The sequence below is a fragment of the Rhinoderma darwinii genome, chromosome 5 (genome assembly GCF_050947455.1).
Source record: "Rhinoderma darwinii isolate aRhiDar2 chromosome 5, aRhiDar2.hap1, whole genome shotgun sequence".
Taxonomy (NCBI): Eukaryota; Metazoa; Chordata; class Amphibia; order Anura; family Rhinodermatidae; genus Rhinoderma; species Rhinoderma darwinii.
Window position 1 is genome coordinate 116281459 of NC_134691.1, and position 19565 is coordinate 116301023.

The window sequence follows — 19565 nt, forward strand, 5'->3', positions numbered from 1 at the left end:
GGAAAGAGCAAAAATTGTCCAGAATAAATTTGGCACAGACCATGTGTAACTTTTTTAGTGCAATTTCCACCAGAATTCTGTCACAATTTGCTTTTGAAAAATCTCCCCCAATAAGTACAGGAAAGTGCAAGGGCAATATGTATATTCTACACTTGAAGTTCTATTAGAAATCTGCTTACAAAGTCTATAAATATGCTACATACCTTTCAAAACCTATCTGTCGAAATGTTTTCTCCCAAGTTGTACCTGTAAGTAAAAATACAAAAATATTAATGAACATTCATTGCTCAAAATTATGTAAAAATACCAAAAAACAATAAAAGCAATGCATTGACTTAATGCAACAGAAGGCAGAGATTTTAATTTCTAATTGATCCTTTAGTAAGATTTTAGGCAGAGATAGAGATAAACATATTCAAGATTAAGGGTATGTGCACATACAAAATAAAAAACATCTGAAATTGTGGAGCTGTTTTCAAGGGAGAACAGCTCCTGATTTTGTTTTAACAACTAGCGTTTTTTGCTGCGTTTTTTATGTTTGTTTTTTAAGCTGTTTTTCTATAGAGTCAATGAAAAACGGCTCCAAAAACGGCTCAAGAAGTGACATGCACTTCTTTTTCACAGGCGTTTTTTTACATGCCCGTTTTTCAAAACGGCCACGTAAAAAAACGCCCTGTTGGAACAGAATGCCGTATTTCCCATTGAAATCAATGGGCAGATGTTTGGAGGTTTCTGCTTCCGATTTTTCGGCCGTTTTTCAGTTCCACTTATTTTTCAGAAGTAGAGCTTGATTTTTCTCTAAATAGTTTTTCACTTTTGCACACTAAGGCCTCATGTATACAGCCATAGCCATGTGCACAGTCCGTGATTACGGCACGGACAGTCATGGAGTGTCATCCAAGGGCTGTCAGCAATTCACGGACTGTGCACACATTAATTTTAACAAGCCCATACCTCAAATTCGGACCGTATAATGACTTGCCCTTTCTTGGCTTTCTGTTGCGGGTTTTGCATCCCCATTAAATTAAATTGGGAAAACCCGCAACAGAAAATCAACGAAAAGGCAGCACAAATTGACATGCTGCCGATTTAAATTCCGCACTGCAGGTCAATTTATTAACATTTACGCTGCATTTTTTTACCGCAGCATGGGCATGAGATTTTTCGAAATCTCATCAACTTTGCTGCTACTGTTAGGGTATGTTCACACGCTGAGCCAAAAACGTCTGAAAATACGGAGCTGTTTTCAAGGGAAAACAGCACCTGATTTTCAGACGTTTTTTGAGCAACTCACGTTTTTCGTGGCGTTTTTTCGGCCGTTTTTTTAGCTGTTTTCAATAGAGTCTATGAGAAAACAGCTCCAAAAACGTCCCAAGAAGTGTCCTGCACTTCTTTTGACGAGGCTGTAATTTTACGCATCGTCTTTTGACAGCTGTCAAACGACGATGCGTAAATTACAGGTCGTTGGCACAGTACGTCGGCTAACCCATTCAAATGAATGGACAGATGTTTGGAGCCGTATTGGAGCCGTATTTTCAGGCGTAAATCGAGGCATAATACGCCTCGTTTACGCCTGAAAATAGGTCGTGTGAAACCCAGCCTAAATGGTGCGTATTTCCGTACAGAATTCCGTTGCGTAAATTCAGCAGCGTTTGCGCTTCATGGGAACCCGGCCCAAAGGCTGCATGGCAGTGCAGGGAAGCTGTACAACTCCTTAGTTTAGAGCCAAAAATCTCCCTACATCTCTGTATGAAATCAGAGACATATGTAGGTACAAAAAAAGTCTCATGGATCTCTGTGGCAGCTCTATTACAGCTCCGTACGAAATGGAGCCATAATACAGTCGCGATATTAGCACTAAGTTTGTTAAAATACCAACATGACAATAATTGTCTTCAAATCTTTTACCCAAGCAATAAAATAATTGAATTTGACCTGTATACATCTCATGGGCAGAAAGAAGGTACTGTATTTCACAAATCCCTGTGAATTATTTTACCGAACACTGAAAACAGTACAACACATTGAAATAACCGGGATGTTCCCTTAATTCCATGCCATGTTAAATTAACAGGAAGATAGTGAGACTTCTGACCTCAACATGTCCTGTTATCACAGAAATTTAATTCCAAGAATTTCACCTTTGAAACAGGACACAACTAGGAAGTGTGCAGCTGGCCATTAACTCCTCAAGGACGGAGACAATTTTGACCACGAGGACAAGAAAAATATTTTTATTTTTCCTCTTTGCATCCCGGCAGTCATAAATTTTTATTTTTTGTTCAACTTTGCTATAAATGGCTTTGTTTTTTTGCGGGACGACTTGTACTTTATGTAGGTCCCGTTTTTTGGTACTTATATATTAGCTCTTAATTGAACATTTTATTTTGGCAAAAATGCTGAAAAAAAGCAGTTCCGCTGCAGTTGAGGTTTACTTTATTATAGCTTCCACCAATCATCATAAATTATGCTTTACATCTATTGTGCATATTGTTTTAAAAATATGTGTATATTATTTTATGATCCTCACATTTAATAAAGTTTATTGATTATAAAAAAAAATGCATTTGTGCGCATTGTTTTTACAGATATTTTATTTATTTAACATTACTTTGTTATTATTATTTTTTTAACAACATAGGGGGATTTTTCAATGCTGATCTTTAACTTTTAACTATAACGTATTGGCATATATCTATATGCCAGCACATCAGCCTGTGTACTGATAGTAGACAGGCAGTTGTTAGGGAATACCCAAGTATAACAACAGGAAATATAGTTAGACATCCCTGAGGTCCCCTAATGGATCCTGGGCTGTCTGTCCATATAAGGTATGGGACTCGATCGCATTACAGGGATTAGCTGTGATGTGATCAGAGGGAGGTCCCTTACTCTTTGAATACCGTGATCAGTGTTGATCGCGGCATTTAAATGATTAACAGCTGGGATCAGAGATTCCTCTGATACCAGCCATTAGAGCTGAACTTTGTCCGTGCATTACAGTCGTTGCCCTACTTCTGATCGCACAGGCTAACCTGCTATGCCCGCATGATCAGCAGGACGGATATGCTCGTCCTGATGTGGCAACATCCTACTACTACGGACGAGCAGCTTTGTTATTAGTCGTCAGCCAGTTAACAAGACAATCTACACAGCAGGAGCAAATGAAAAATATACATCATTAGAAGAAAAGTGTATACTAATATGGTTCCTGATGCTAAAAAATCTAAACATCATTTGTTTCTTTGTAATTACCAGTACTAGATTTATATGTCAGGAGCTAATAGGTGCAAAATGCCTAGAACCATAGACTGGGTTCCCACTGCATTTTAAAAATGTTTGCTTTTGGCTGATGATCTCCCATTGAAAAACATGGGAGTTTATCTACCAAAACAAGAGAACTTATGTTAAAAAAAAAACACAACAAAATTGTAGTGTGAATCCAGACTCAGACCCCTGCTATGACTAAAGCCAAAACCATGTCCCATTTTTATCTTTTTTTAAATGTATTCCTTATCTCCTACATAATCTGATCGGCGCTGTAATGTTGTTAACAACAGTGGTTTTTATTTTGAAAAACTATCATATTTGAGCAAGTTATGAGCAATTTTAGATTTATGCTCTTTCTGAGCTTGGTGGTTTAAGTGGCTTGTGAACTAAGTGGAGTTCTAAAACCGGATTGTGTTGCTGTACTTCTGTATTGTGTTGCTGTATTTCTGTGTTTGTGAATCTGTTTTGATTGCTAGCAAATAGAAGATAGCAAAAACTCACACAATTTAAAAAAAAAAATTTGTAAATTTTTTTTTTTTTTTTTTCCCTTGCAGATTCGTTCCAGCTGAACAGCTGACGAGGGGGAAGGGGTTAACTGGACACAGGTGGTATAAATTAGTCAGCAGACCTCATTTTGAGCTTGCTCTTTCTGAGCTTGGTGGTTTAAGTGGCTTGTGAACTAAGTGGAGTTCTAAAACCGGATTGTGTTGCTGTACTTCTGTATTGTGTTGCTGTATTTCTGTGTTTGTGAATCTGTTTTGATTGCTAGCAAATAGAAGATAGCAAAAACTCACACAATTTAAAAAAAAAAATTTGTAAATTTTTTTTTTTTTTTTTTCCCTTGCAGATTCGTTCCAGCTGAACAGCTGACGAGGGGGAAGGGGTTAACTGGACACAGGTGGTATAAATTAGTCAGCAGACCTCATTTTGAGCTTGCTCTTTCTGAGCTTGGTGGTTTAAGTGGCTTGTGAACTAAGTGGAGTTCTAAAACCGGAGTTGAAAAGAGGAGTTGAAGCCCCAGTAAGTACTCTTCTTTTTCTTTGACAATTGTTCGCTGTTTTGGTGTAACTTGGATAATGGATAGCAAGATTGGAGGTTTTCTTCAGTGCACAGTTTGTCATATGTATACACGACTGGAGCCGGAGTTCCAGGGTGAATATCTCTGTGGCAGATGTGAGCATGTTGTTCACCTGGAAGCTCGCATTAGAGATCTGGAGGCGCAAAATGCAACACTGAGGAGGATAGACAATTTTGAGCGGAGCTTGCTGCTCACAGAGCATGCAGTTAGTGGGTTAGAACTGGAGGGTGAAGACATGGGTGAGCAGGATCAGGTAAGTAGCTGGGTTAATGTAGTTAGGGGCAGTAGAAAGGGGTCAAAGACAAGGAAGGCCGATCCGGTTTCTGGCATTCCAAGCAAAATTGCCAGGTTGGGTGATGATGCAAGGGTGTCAGTCTCAGAAAAGGCAGCCCTAGTGGATACTGATCTCCCTAACAGCCGGGAGAACAGCCCAGCTAGTAGTCGGCGGGATGGTAATGCAGGCAAGCCAAGACAATTGATAGTTGTAGGGGATTCTATAATCAGGAAGACGGATAGAATAATTTGTCGCCAAGACCGCCTCAACCGAATGGTTTGCTGTCTCCCTGGTGCCAGGGTTCGGCATGTGGTGGAACGGGTGGACAAATTGCTGGGAGGGGCTGGTGATGATCCAGCTGTCGTGGTCCATGTCGGTACCAACGACAGAATAAATGGTAGGTGGAGGAGCCTTAAGAATAATTTTAAAGAACTAGGCTACAAGCTGAAGGGAAGGACCTCCAAGGTTGTATTCTCAGGAATACTGCCTGTGCCATGCGCATCACAGGAAAGACAGCGGGAGCTTAGGGAGTTAAATGCATGGCTGAAGTCTTGGTGTAGAGGAGAAGGATTTGGGTTCCTAGAGCACTGGGCTGACTTTTCATTGGGGTACAAACTGTATTCTGCAGATGATTTGCACCTAAATGGAAGGGGGTCCGCTGTGCTGGGGGAGAGAATTCTAGCTGGGGTGGCGGAGTATTTAAACTAGGGCTGAGGAGGGAGGTCAATGTAGAAAAAAAAGGGGTAGCCAGGTTAGAGAGGGGTCAGACTATATTGGTGGGGGGAGAAACAGAATGTGGGGAGAGGACTAGACAACAAGATAAGGAGATCCTTTCGTTACAAAACATCAGTGTGAATAAAAAGGACCGATTAATGTCAAATCACATTTCTGATAATAAAAGTGAACAACTGACAGGCAAGTTAAAGTGTATGTTCACAAATGCCAGAAGTCTAGCAAGCAAAATGGGGGAGCTGGAGGCCTTGATACTGAAAGAAAATATAGATATAGTTGGTGTTGCTGAAACATGGCTGGACTCTTCACATGACTGGGCTGTAAATCTACAGGGTTTTACACTTTTTCGTAAAGACAGGACAAATAGGAAAGGTGGTGGTGTTTGTCTGTATGTGAGAAGTGATATGAAGGCGAGTGTGAAAGAGACAATAGTGGGTGAAGACTGTGAGGAGGTTGAAACCTTGTGGGTGGAACTAGAAAGGGAGGTAAACACTGAAAAAATTAGTTTTGGTGTAATCTATAGACCCCCCAATATAACTGAGGAGATGGAAGGTCAGATATATAAACAGATGGAGCGGGCTGCACAGGCGGGTACTGTAGTGATAATGGGAGATTTTAATTTCCGGGATATTAATTGGTGTCATGGTTCGGCTTCAACTGCAAAGGGGAGACATTTCCTCAACCTGTTGCAGGAAAATTTTATGGGCCAGTTTGTGGAAGACCCGACTAGAGGTGAAGCTCTGTTGGATCTGGTCATTTCTAATAATGCAGATCTTGTTGGGAATGTCAATGTTCGTGAAAACCTCGGTAACAGTGATCATAATATAGTTACATTTTACCTATACTGTAAAAAACAAACGCAGGCTGGGAGGGCAAAAACATTTAATTTTAAGAAAGCCAATTTCCCCAGGATGAGGGCTGCAATTCAGGATATAGACTGGGAAGAACTAATGTCAAATAATGGAACAAATGATAAATGGGAGATTTTCAAATCTACTTTGAGTTATTATAGTGCAAAATTTATTCCTACAGGTAATAAGTATAAACGACTCAAATTAAACCCCACATGGCTTACACCTTCTGTGAAAGGGGCAATACATGACAAAAAAAGGGCATTTAAAAAATACAAATCTGAGGGTACAGCTGTAGCCTTTGTAAAATATAAAGAGCTTAATAAAATCTGTAAAAATGTAATAAAATTAGCAAAAATACAAAATGAAAGGCAGGTGGCCAAGGATAGTAAAACAAATCCCAAAAAATTCTTCAAGTATATAAATGCAAAAAAGCCCAGGTCTGAACATGTAGGACCCCTAGATAGTGGTAATGGGGAGTTGATTACAGGGGATCAAGAGAAGGCAGAGTTACTAAATGGGTTCTTTAGCTCTGTATATACAACTGAAGAAAGAGCAGCTGATGTAGTCGGTGCCAGTGCTGTTAATATATCAGTTGATATACTGAATTGGATGAATGTAGATATGGTCCAAGCTAAATTAAATAAAATAAATGTGCACAAGGCTCCGGGACCAGATGGGTTACACCCTAGAATTCTTAAAGAGCTTAGTTCAGTTATTTCTGTCCCCCTTTTCATAATATTCAGAGAATCTCTAGTGACTGGTATAGTGCCTAGGGACTGGCGCAGGGCAAATGTGGTGCCTATTTTCAAAAAGGGCTCTAGGTCTTCCCCGGGTAATTATAGACCAGTAAGCTTAACATCAATTGTGGGGAAAATGTTTGAGGGGCTATTGAGGGACTATATACAGGATTATGTGACAATAAATAGCATTATAAGTGACAGCCAGCACGGTTTTACTAAGGACAGAAGTTGTCAAACTAACCTAATCTGTTTTTATGAAGAGGTGAGCAGAAGTCTAGACAGAGGGGCCGCTGTGGATTTAGTGTTTTTGGACTTTGCAAAGGCATTTGACACTGTCCCCCATAGACGCCTAATGGGTAAATTAAGGACTATAGGTTTAGAAAATATAGTTTGTAATTGGATTGAGAATTGGCTCAAGGACCGTATCCAGAGGGTTGTGGTCAATGATTCCTTCTCTGAATGGTCCCCGGTTATAAGTGGTGTACCCCAGGGTTCAGTGCTGGGACCACTATTATTCAACTTATTTATTAATGATATAGAAGAAGGGATTAATAGCACTATTTCTATTTTTGCAGATGACACCAAGCTATGTAATATAGTTCAGACTATGGAAGATGTTCATGAATTACAGGCAGATTTAAACAAACTAAGTGTTTGGGCGTCCACTTGGCAAATGAAGTTTAATGTAGATAAATGTAAAGTTATGCATCTTGGTACCAACAACCTGCATGCATCATATGTCCTAGGGGGCGCTACACTGGCGGATTCACTTGTTGAGAAGGATCTGGGTGTACTTGTAAATCATAAACTCAATAACAGCATGCAGTGTCAATCAGCTGCTTCAAAGGCCAGCAAGATATTGTCGTGTATTAAAAGAGGCATGGACTCGCGGGACAGAGATGTAATATTGCCACTTTACAAAGCATTAGTGAGGCCTCATCTAGAATATGCAGTTCAGTTCTGGGCTCCAGTTCATAGAAAGGATGCCCTGGAGTTGGAAAAAATACAAAGAAGAGCAACGAAGCTAATAAGGGGCATGGAGAATTTAAGTTATGAGGAAAGATTGAAAGAATTAAACCTATTTAGCCTTGAAAAAAGAAGACTAAGGGGGGACATGATTAACTTATATAAATATATTAATGGCACATACAAAAAATATGGTGAAATCCTGTTCCTTGTAAAACCCCCTCAAAAAACAAGGGGGCACTCCCTCCGTCTGGAGAAAAAAAGGTTCAAGCTGCAGAGGCGACAAGGCTTCTTTACAGTGAGAACTGTGAATTTATGGAATAGCCTACCGCAGGAGCTGGTCACAGCAGGGACAGTAGATGGCTTTAAAAAAGGGTTAGATAATTTCCTAGAACAAAAAAATATTAGCTCCTATGTGTAGAAATTTTTCCTTCCCTTTTCCCTTCCCTTGGTTGAACTTGATGGACATGTGTCTTTTTTCAGCCGTACTAACTATGTAACTATGTAACTGGGCGTTTTTTACATTTTTACCAACTGGGCATTGTAAAAAGAAGTGTATGACGCTGATCAATCAGCGTCATACTCTTCTCTCCATTAATTTTTAGCTGTAATCGCAGCACAGCGTGATCTCGCGAGATCACGTTGTGCTGTAACATACTCCCACTTTCACTTTACCGAAGTGTCTTGAGAGTGAATATACATCGCTTTCAGCCAGGATGCGATGTGTATTCACACTCCCGACACTTCGGTAAAGTCTCTATGGGACTTAATCACAGCACAACGTGATCTCGCATGATCAGCGTGAGTAGGTGAATGTGATGTAAACCTAGCCTCAGCCTAGATTCAAAGAACTCTCTGAGACCTTCAGAAGAAAGGTTATAGATGTCTAAGATTGCCAAACAAAGGATGTCATCTACGCTTGGGAAACACAACCTACTGATCAGAGTCACGGGACTTTGAAAAGTTTTCATCTTTCCCTGCATTCAATACTGTATTGCAAGCCAAATGATCTCAAACTGCACCAATGTTTATTTCTTTTTTTAAACAAGTGGAGACTTCAAGCAACTGCCAACAGGTTCAGTTTGAAACAAGAAAGCAAGAAAAAAGTCTCTAAGAACCCTAGAATTTTAAAGGGCCTTAGCTACCCTGAATGTCTGTTTATTCACCATAGAGTTATAGGCATGCTGTAGTTGTCTATATCTATACCAGCCATTCTCCGGAACCTTATATAGTAATCTATATGTCTTCTCCTGTCTGCTGTCTCGATACATTCGTTATGTTAAGGATACATCAGTCAATTTTTTTATTAATTCTTCTAGCAAAAAATTATTCCACAGCAATGTATTTTCAATGGAGGTGCCTATTTCCTCTATATCCATAACAGCAAACCAGATTCTTGCATCAATTTATAAAACATTTAACTTTATCTACTATATGTAAAAGAAGCCCTGATTCCAATATTTCATATATATCTTTCCATTTACTACTACCGTCTATTGTTATGAAGTATGTATTTGCTATTCCAAATTCCCATCTTTTTGAGTGTTGTATTTGTGAAGAAATAAAATCTAAAAACAAATTAGGCAATGCAAATCCTTCGATCTGGACATTATTTCTTGTTTGACCCAAGCCCTCTTCCCCTGCCAGATGAGGTAATTTATAATTAAAAGTTTTGAAAACGTTTTTAGGTATCCATATCAAACTATTAGAGAGGTAGTGTAGTATCATGGATAACAGTATCAGCTTGACTAGTGCTGCCCTGACCGCTCTTGACAGCGGTAATCGGTTCCACGTCTCCATCTTATTCCTCTTTCAGACAGTAATAAAATTATATTTAGAGCGCTATAGTCATATAAAGACCTTGAAATTTGAATACCCAATTAATCTAATTATTTAATTGTGGGCTCAAAGAGGGGGAGGAGCTTGAGTCAAATGTTATCAGGCTTGATTTACTCCAATTAATCTTAACCCCTGCATTATCACTCCCTGAGTTAGAGTTATATATATTTTTTTATAATAAGTGGCAAATACTTATGTTATAGCCTCTGGATCATAAGCCAAGTGTCCATCCTCCCCATTGATAGCTATTATATGGTTAGGTGGATTATGACTTCTCGTAATTCTCGCCAATAATTTGCTTGATTGATTAATCTCAACCAATACCGGGGAGTAATTAGAAATTCCATTCATAGATTTTTTTTTGTATAAAAGGGACCATACGTACATTAATAAAGGCAATGTCGATGCGTGACATAGTTCCACTAGATTTAGAGTAGCATGAGAAACAACATTTATTAGGATTCTTTTGTCTCCATATATTTATCCAACCTAATTCAGATGTTAGATTTTTAAGAGTATGATTCAATTTAAGTGAGAGGGTGAAGACTTTCTTAAATCTATCCATATCTTTGTCAATTACTGCATTAAAGTCTCCTATAATTAGGGCTGGTCACTGGTTTAGTTCATAGCTTTTAATACCATATACAGTGTATTCATCGCAAATTTCTACAAAAACATATATATATATATATACCTTATCCCACCCCTCACCCCATGGATCATATAGAAGATAAATAAATCCAGAAAAAAACAACCTAAACAAATAACTTAGACCACAGTGAAAGTAGCGCATCTGACAATTGTACTGACCCCACATCTTTAAAAGAACGCTCATAATTATATATCTAATTTAAGCCAAGCATCACAAATTATTAAATGGGCAGACATCCATTTTCTTGCTACAAGAAGCCTTGCCAAAAATAACAGTCTTATGACTAATTACTTTTCATGTGTAGAGTGAAAGGACACTTCAGATATATCAAAGGACAAGCAAAGGGGTCAAACGGCACTACCGTATTAATTTTAAGCTGTATATATCCAAAATCTTTGACCAATATACCTCAATTCTGGAACATGCCCAAAACATATGCATCAAATCAGCATTTAAAGCGCCACACCTCATACAACTAGTGGTTTGACAGAGCCCAATTCTATACAAAAAGGAAAAAGAATAAAAGAGCCTATGCATCCACATTAATTGAAGGTTTTGTGGTCAATAAGGAGAGGACATGTAAATAGACTGTAATATATTGTGCCATCTACCATCTGACAGAACGCCTAAATCGTATGTCCAGTGTATTCTAGATTTAATGCTAAATTTGGAAGTTACATAGAAATTAATTAATTTAACAGTGGTCCACCCTGTTGCGAGTTAAAAGAAATAAGAAAGTCTAAGATTAGTGACGATTGTGTACTGTAACTAACAATAGAAGAGTAAGCAGTGCTTTGTAGTTGCAAGTATATAAAAAAAAATCTGTGCTAGCTGACAAACTCTCGAAAGGAAGCATCACAACTTCCTTAAATAGCTGAGACACAAAGATCAGTCTCCTTTTTTTCAAAAATTCTGAAATGTTGCTCCTTCCATAAAGGAGCTAAGTGAAGGATCTGACCAGCTCCAGCCAAAACCTTTGTGGGACCTGAATTGAGAAGCATCAGACAGTAAATTTTCAGTCCTAAAAGGGTACCAATTTGTTCATCTATCCGGACGACATGCTCCACCAAGCATACCACACCCAGAAAAAGGAATATTTTCAGTGAAATCCTATCTTCTTCGTTGCTAAATGGAAAGCCTCTGATCTACTCCTCTGATCTTATTTTAATCACCAAAGGTTCCATCATTATTGCGAATAGCAGGGGCAACAAAGGGCACCCCTGTGAGGTACCACACAATAAGCTAGATATTACATAGATTCTGCCACCCATTCCAACCCCTGTTTATGGTTGCCAATAGAGCAGTTTTACTAAACCAATAAATCTTTCTCCAAATACAAAGTGAGACAAAACCTCCCACAGAAAGCCCAACTCCACAGTGGGAAAGGCCTTTGCCGCATCAAGCAACAAAATCTCCCCATACTGCGGTAGCCCTGAGACCTCCCAAAGGTTTGAAAAGCTTCTTCTAACATTATATTAGATAGACTTTCCTCTGAGAAATCCAGACTGCTCCGGTTGCACCACCATGGAAACAACGGAAGAAAGACGAGTCGCTAGCACTTTAGCTAACAGTTTGATATGTGTATTAAACAAAGATATAGGACGATAAGAGTCAACTATATAATGATCCTTATTTTTTTTAAACTCACTATGATTAATGCCTTCTCCTTGAACGTAGGAGATCTATCAGCTAACTGCATGTATAAACGACTGCAATAACTCAAGATGCAATAAACTCTGGTACTGGCGATATCGTTTTAATGGTGTCCTGTCAAGCCCCAGCTTCTTATTGCACGAGGCCTGAGAGAGCGCCAAATCAAACTCTGCCATTTCCAGAGGGGCATCCAAACTAGTGCTATGCTTAGTAGTCAAGGTGGAAAATCATAAGTCTAAACATGCTCGCACCTGAGTTAGATCATACTGTATCTGTGAATCATATAACTTTTCATAGTACTGTGCAAAGAAATATACCACCAGTTCACTGTCCGTTATAATATTACCTTACAAGTCTCTCACTATGGGAACTTCAAAAAAAAATAGGGATATTATAGAAGCTAAATATTTGCACGAACAACAAAAAAAAACAGTCTGATGCTCTTTTTTTGCAGCATATCTACATCCTGCGATTTTAACCATTCTTCCTCGTGAACTATCCATGGATTATTTATATACCTAGCTTCAAGCAAATCAACTGTAGATTTAGCTTCATGTAATTGGGCTCTAAACACTCTTTTAATTCTAGATAAGTATTTAAAAAAAAAAAAAAAAACATTGCAAAAAGGCGTTTAAATTATCCCAGACATATATACGGTATGAATAAGTTTAGCTCTTATTAAGTTCCAAATAGCCTTAAATCATTAGCAATACTTGAGTTTGTATTAAGAGAATGTAACAATTGGGGCTTTATATTATAGACCTAATGGTTGCCTAGATGGGCTAGATATTTCTATGGCTAGAACTGAGTGGTCAGAAAGAGCCCTCATTTCTCAGATCTCACTCTTCTAACATCCTTACATTAACTAGAGGGAAGTCAATACGGAACATGGTGCCGGACACTTTTAAATAGCAAAAAACCCTTGTTTGCTTGGATTTCTAACCCTCCAAGGATCCAACAACCCAGTTCCCTCAGTAAGTTAGAAATGGACACCACTCTTGATGTAGCAAGCACATTGACCTTCTAAAGTGATCTAGTGACTCAACCTGTGCCGTATTAAAGTCTCCTTATATTAGGAAAGGACAAGGCGGTTTATCCTGCAAAAACATATTGAACTTGCGTATAACCTCAAAAGTAAAGGGGGTTGAATATAAATCATAGCTATTATGCAGGTCAACTCCTCAAAAACTCAATATAAAAATACAAATCTACCATTCAGGTCAATACAAATCCCATGTATATTGCATTTAATGGTTTTATGGATCAGAATGGACACACCACGGTAGTAGGATGAGAATACTGAATGAAAAGTATGACACATACATTTCTTCTTAAAGAGAGGCACTGTTGAATTTGTCAGATGAGTCTCCTGCAGGCATACAACTGCCAGAAATTAAATATGAATGAGATCAAAATTTGTGATTCTTTTTAATCTGTCACCAGCCTCTCATATTCCAAAAAAGTATTCTCATTTACTCCCGGGAGAAAGAGAAAAGGGGGAAATAAATGTAAGCATAAAAGGCCGTAGCTGGTTGTCTAATAATACCAAACCATAAACACTAATGTAAACAAGGCATGATAAATGTTTGTGAAAAAAAACCTGAATATTTGCAGGTTTACACGATACATCAGTTTCATGAAACACAAGTACTGCTTTATGCCATAGGTGGACATACTGTAACACAGAGCCCTTCTGGAGTGTGGAATACATGGATCTGGGTATTTCTCAAATATTTGCAGTTAGTAAAAAAGTTACTTTTCAATTTGTTTACCTTTGTCTTTAACTATACATTTTTCTTCCATCCATTTGTAATGAGGCTCATGTACAGGCAGAGGTGCACGCAGCCTGTATGACAGTACATGCAGCCCGTACGGGTCCTTAATACAGACGTATACAGTCTCTGTGCACTGCCATAAAGGCTACATCAGACTCTGTTTGGATGGACATATTCTCCCCTAGAAGCAAAACTTCTAGATGAGAATACCCTCTGTACATACGAAGTCCAATGGAGCATGCCACGGAAAACTTCTGCATTCCTCCTTATGAAGTCGGAAGCATAGAGAAGTAAAGTCCCTTGGACATATATGGCAGTCTTTTTATGACTCCAAAGAGCTACACACTTAAAATTGTTTACCATTTTTTTTATTATTAATGTGTAGAGATTAAATCACAAATTATTCTGATCTGTTCAAAAAGTGATTTTATTTCATATCTGATCTTCCATCTGCTCTTTGAAGCACATATTTATTTATCTGTTAACATCCTTAGCCATAATGCTTTGTGCAGTGTGAATCTCCCAAAGTGTTCTTTAGAACATTTAATCAGTGGAGAATAATCCATTTTTATTCCTTAAATCACTCCCATTAGATTACTATGCATAAATGTTTACTCCACATTAAAGACAGTTAATGTCCTTTTGGACTCATGTTTCTACTACAAAGACAATATCACATTTGTAACTTGAAATGTCTATAAGACAAGAAGACAACTCTGCTGGATAGTCAAGCTCTTATTAATTTAATGAGTCCTGTCTTTGCAGCATTAGCGAGTCCATTTACAAAGTGCAGAAAAAAAGCCTTCCATACAGCAAAAGTGCTGGCTGCTCAGGGTTCACTATGTTTTTTTCACATATGTAGGTTTGATCTGACTTGAAATATGAATTAATCAAGTTACCAAACATTGTGTAGCTTTGTTTATTTTTATTGGAACGCCCTGTAGCAAATTAACATAGACATTCACATAATTATACCAAGATATCAATGCATAGAAAGCACTAACTGTGGGTAAAATAATAAGTTCTAACATAGAGGTAAATCAATTATACACTGAAAAAAATATTTATGAGTAATTGGATAAAGTCGACTTCCTTTTTGGGTAACTAGAATTTTACAAGCTGTGCACAGGAAATTATATCTCTATACAATACACTGCAGCTTTATTATGGCCCCATAGCAGTCTAAAATAACATATTACGCATACATTCAACACGGATCCATAATATGGCTATGTGCAAAAGCCCTAAATACAAGCAATTATTTACCTGCATTTAGGCTCCCACTGACCCACCAGACAGCCGGGGAATCCCCCAGTGAACCCCTAAACCTAGAAGTGGACCTCTATTTTTCAATTACTCAAAGCGCCTCTGCCAGAACTGCCACCAACCCCACCCTTGAGTGGCACACACATTGAATCATTGTTATCTCAGTTGATTATATGTGCATATAGTAAACTGGTTAAGTTATTTAATAATTGACCCATTTTACTATATATATGCATTATAGCTGACTGAGATGGCATCTTGTTTCGGCGCAGTGTACGCATTATAGCTGTCTGAGATGGCATCTTGTTTTGGCACAGTGGCGCCCTTCTGCTCACTTCTTGGGCCTCGCCTCCTCAATGTCATTGATGCTTCTCCCCACAATCTATCATCTCACAGCTTGCTGCCTGTGTGAGTGTGCGAGCTTGTCATGATGCACAGGCAGGATATCCCCTGCCACCTGCCTACATCCTGGACCTGAGAGTATACTAGTGTGGCAAGTGTTCACACAGGGCTGTGTGGAGAAAAGGGCTAAGCAGCAAATTGAAAAGAAAAAAAAGTATGTCCACTCCATAGCAATAGGTAAATAAACTAAATACATCAATTTTTCAATTCATGCGATTGTCTTCCCCTTTCCTTTTATCTGTTGGATAACTACAGATCCAGGATGCCTTGACAGTTGCAGATGTGCAGGACCTGCTGGGATTTGTAGTTTTCCCTATAGCTTGGGAGCCACAGATTGCATTCTCTTCTTAACACTTTATTGACGTTTAACCCCTAGCGACCACAGCACCAAGTTTGACCGATAACCCCTGAGGAAGCCACATTGTGGCGATACGCGTGGGGCGGTCAGTCCCCTTCTCCCCTCTTGATACATTACGGTAACATGCTGGTTTGATGCAATATTTGCATGTGCATATATTAGGATTGCATATTTAGGGGAATAGGAGGTATTGTGTGGGCCTGCATTTTTCTTACCAGTTATCAGGGTGGTTAACCCCCCCCCCCCCCCCAGAGATTCTTTGTAGCATGTTTATGCCCTTTTAAATGTTTTTAACTTTGTCATGTGGTGTAATTACTTTCAATAAAAGCTTATATTTGTAATATACATAGTTAGGCCTCATGCACACGAACTTATTTTTGTCCTCTCGTAAATACTGGCGTAAATATGGGTTCTTGTTCACACGTATTCGACCCGTATTGCACCAGTATTTACGGACCCGTGCCCATAAATACGGGTCCGGTGTCACCAGTATTCCACCGTATTTACGGGCACGTTTTCGCTGCAAAATTGTACTGCACGGCCCTTCTCTCTATCAGTGCAGGATAGAGAGAAGGGGCAGCCCTTTCCGCAGTAAAAGTAAAATAAATTTATACTTACCCAGCCGTTGTCTTGGTGACGCGTCCCTCTCTTGACATCCAGTCCGACCTCCCTGGATGGCGCTGCAGCCAGTGATTGGCCTGTGATTGGCTGCAGCGGTCACATGGGATGAAACGTCATCCCGGGAGGCCGGACTGGAGGAAGAAGAAGAAGAAGAGTTCTGGGTAAGTTAACTTTTAATACTATTAACTCCAGCGGTAGTCACTGTCCCGGGTGCTGAGAGTTACTGCCGATCAGTTAACTCTTTCAGCACCCTGGCCAGTGACTATCCCCTGATGTCGCCTAGCAACGCTCCCGTAATTACGTAGGAATAGGACATGTTCCATATTTTTCAACGGCACGGGCACCTTCCCGTAAGCATACGGAAAGGTACCCGTGGCCAATAGAAGCCTATGGGCCCGTAATTACGGGCCGTAATTACAGGCGTTTTTACGTTCGTGTGCATGAGGCCTTTCTCATGATATATTTTTTCTTGCCATATACATTGTTGCACTCAGGACAGTTTGTGTTTTGCGTTTATATTGTGCTTTTCAGGGTACGTGGCAATATTTGTGCAGTGCCCGCCACTGGCGTAGCTATAGGGGTCGCAGCGGTCGCAATTGTGACCGGGCCCCGAAGCCAGGGGGGCCCACGGCCCCCCGCACCATATCAATAAAAAGTTACTATAGTAACTCGGGCCGCGGGCCCCTGTTACTATAGTAACAGACTTTACTTACCTTCCTGGTTCCGGATGGCAGCGGAGGTCCTGACGTCACAGCGCTGTGCGCAGCGCATGACGTCACAGCGCTATGCGCCGCGCACAGCATCGAGGCGACAGAACTCCCGCCGCGGCCGCAGAGGAAGGTAAGGTTAGCCCTGACTGGCGGGGTCCGACTCCCGGGACCCGCCAATCAGCTGTTCTGAAGGGGCCGCAGCACTCGTACGAGAGCTGCTCCCCTTCATTCCGGTCACACTGTGAATCCGTGTCGGCGATTCACAGTGTGGGCGAGTGCTGCGGCCCCTTCAAAACAGCTGATTTGCGGGTCCCGAGAGACACATCAGCTATTGATGGCCTATCCTGTGGATAGGCCATCCATGTTTAGGGACTGTACAACCCCTAAGCCTACGATGTAGCAGGCTTAGGGGGCCCATGAGACAGGATCACAGATTGTGTGATGCGGTCTGCTGGGCCCTGTATCTAAGCCAATCACATGGTAGGCTTAGATACATGGCCCATGCGTGATCCTGTTTGCTGGGCCCTGTATCTAAGCCAATCACATGGTAGGCTTAGATACATGGCCCATGCGTGATCCTGTCTGATGGGCCCTGTATATAAGCCTACCACACTGTCGGTTTAGATACAGGGCCCCAGCACACAGTAATCTTATACTGTATACGATTACTGTCTGCTGGACCCTGTATCTAAGCCTACGTTGTGGTAGGCTTAGATACAGGGTCCCACAGACAGTATCACACATGGGCCCTGTATCTAAGCCTAACACGTGTTACTAATCATTTCTTGTGTGTTTTCTTACAAGTTCGGTCGTTGGACTACGTCGGATTCCAGGACTACTTCGATGACGGCTTTTTTTTTTATTATCAATAAAATGGTTAATGAGGGCTGTGTGGGTTTTTTTCTTATTTCAATAAAATATTTTTTCTATGTCTTTGTGTTTGTTTTTTTTTAAACTATATTACTACCGCCTTAGTAATGGCCGCCGGCTGATTGACAGTATCCATTGCTAAGGCAGGGCTTAATGTTAGCCGGTGCAGAGGCTAACACTAACCCCCTTTATTACCCCGGTACCCACCGCCACCAGGGGTGCTGGGAAGAGCCGGGTACGATCCAGTACCTGACCAGCTGTAGTGATGGTCGGCCACTGCAGTGGCCGCAGGCTGGTATTATCAGGAGGGGAAAGGCCAAAAACAGTGGCCCTTCCTACCCTGGTGATGCTAGGCTGCTGCTGCTTTATTGTATCTGGCTGGTTATGAAAAATGGGGGGGACCCCACGTCATTTAAAAAAAAAAATAATAATTGGAAAGAACGATGTGGGGTCCCCCCCAATTTTCATAACCAGCCAGATACAACAGCAGCAGCAGGCAGCATTACCAGGGTGGTAGGGGCCACTGTTTTTGGCCTTCCCCAGCCTAATACTACCAGCCTGCGGCCACCCCGGTGCCTGACCGTCACTACAGATGGACGGGTACTGGTTCGTACCCGGCTCTTCCCAGTACCCCTGGTGGCGGTTGGTACCGGGGTAATAATGGGGGTTAGTGTAGCCTCTGCACCGGCTAACATTAAGCCCCGCCTTAGTAATGGAGGTTGTCAATCAGCCGGCGGCCATTACTAAGGCGGTGATAATAAAGTTTAAAAAGATACAAGCACATAGAAAAAATATTTTATTGAAATAAAAAAACACAACCCTCATTAACCATTTTATTGAGAATAAAAAAAACGCCGTCATTGAAGTCCTCGAATCCGAAGTCCAACAACCGAACCTGTAAAAAAACACAAACACACAAAAATAATCTGTAACACATAAAGAAGCAAAATTATTATTCTTACCTATCCTGGGTCCAGCGCTGGAGACGCAATGTCAGCGAGCTGGGCCCTGTATCTAATCCAATCATGTGTGATACTGTCTGCTGAGCTGTGTATCTAATCCAATCATGTGTGATACTGTCTGCTTGGCCCTGTATCTAATCGTATCTTGTGTGATACTGTCTGCTGGGCCCTATATCTAATCCGATCATGTGTGATACTGTCTGCTGAGCCACTGTATCTAATCCTATCATGTGTGATACTGCCTTCTGAGCCACTGTATCTAATCCTATCATGTGTGGTACTGTCTGCTGAGCCACTGTATCTAATCCTATCATGTGTGGTACTGTCTGCTGAGCCACTGTATCTAATCCTATCATGTGTGATACTGTCTGCTGGGCCACTGTATCTAATCCTATCATGTGTGATACTGCCTTCTGAGCCACTGTATCTAATCCTATCATGTGTGGTACTGTCTGCTGAGCCACTGTATCTAATCCTATCATGTGTGATACTGCCTTCTGAGCCACTGTATCTAATCCTATCATGTGTGATACTGTCTGCTGA

General features: G+C 40.4%; 1 protein-coding gene across 1 annotated transcript in view; it reads right to left on the bottom strand.

The window, feature by feature from the left end:
* PIEZO2 (piezo type mechanosensitive ion channel component 2) overlaps positions 1–19565 on the bottom strand; it is a 415657-nt gene that overhangs the window by 303236 nt on the left and 92856 nt on the right. The window contains exon 4 of the mRNA XM_075828141.1: positions 204–246. Within this exon, the coding sequence (XP_075684256.1) occupies positions 204–246 (43 nt within the window). The remainder of the gene's footprint in view (positions 1–203; positions 247–19565) is intronic.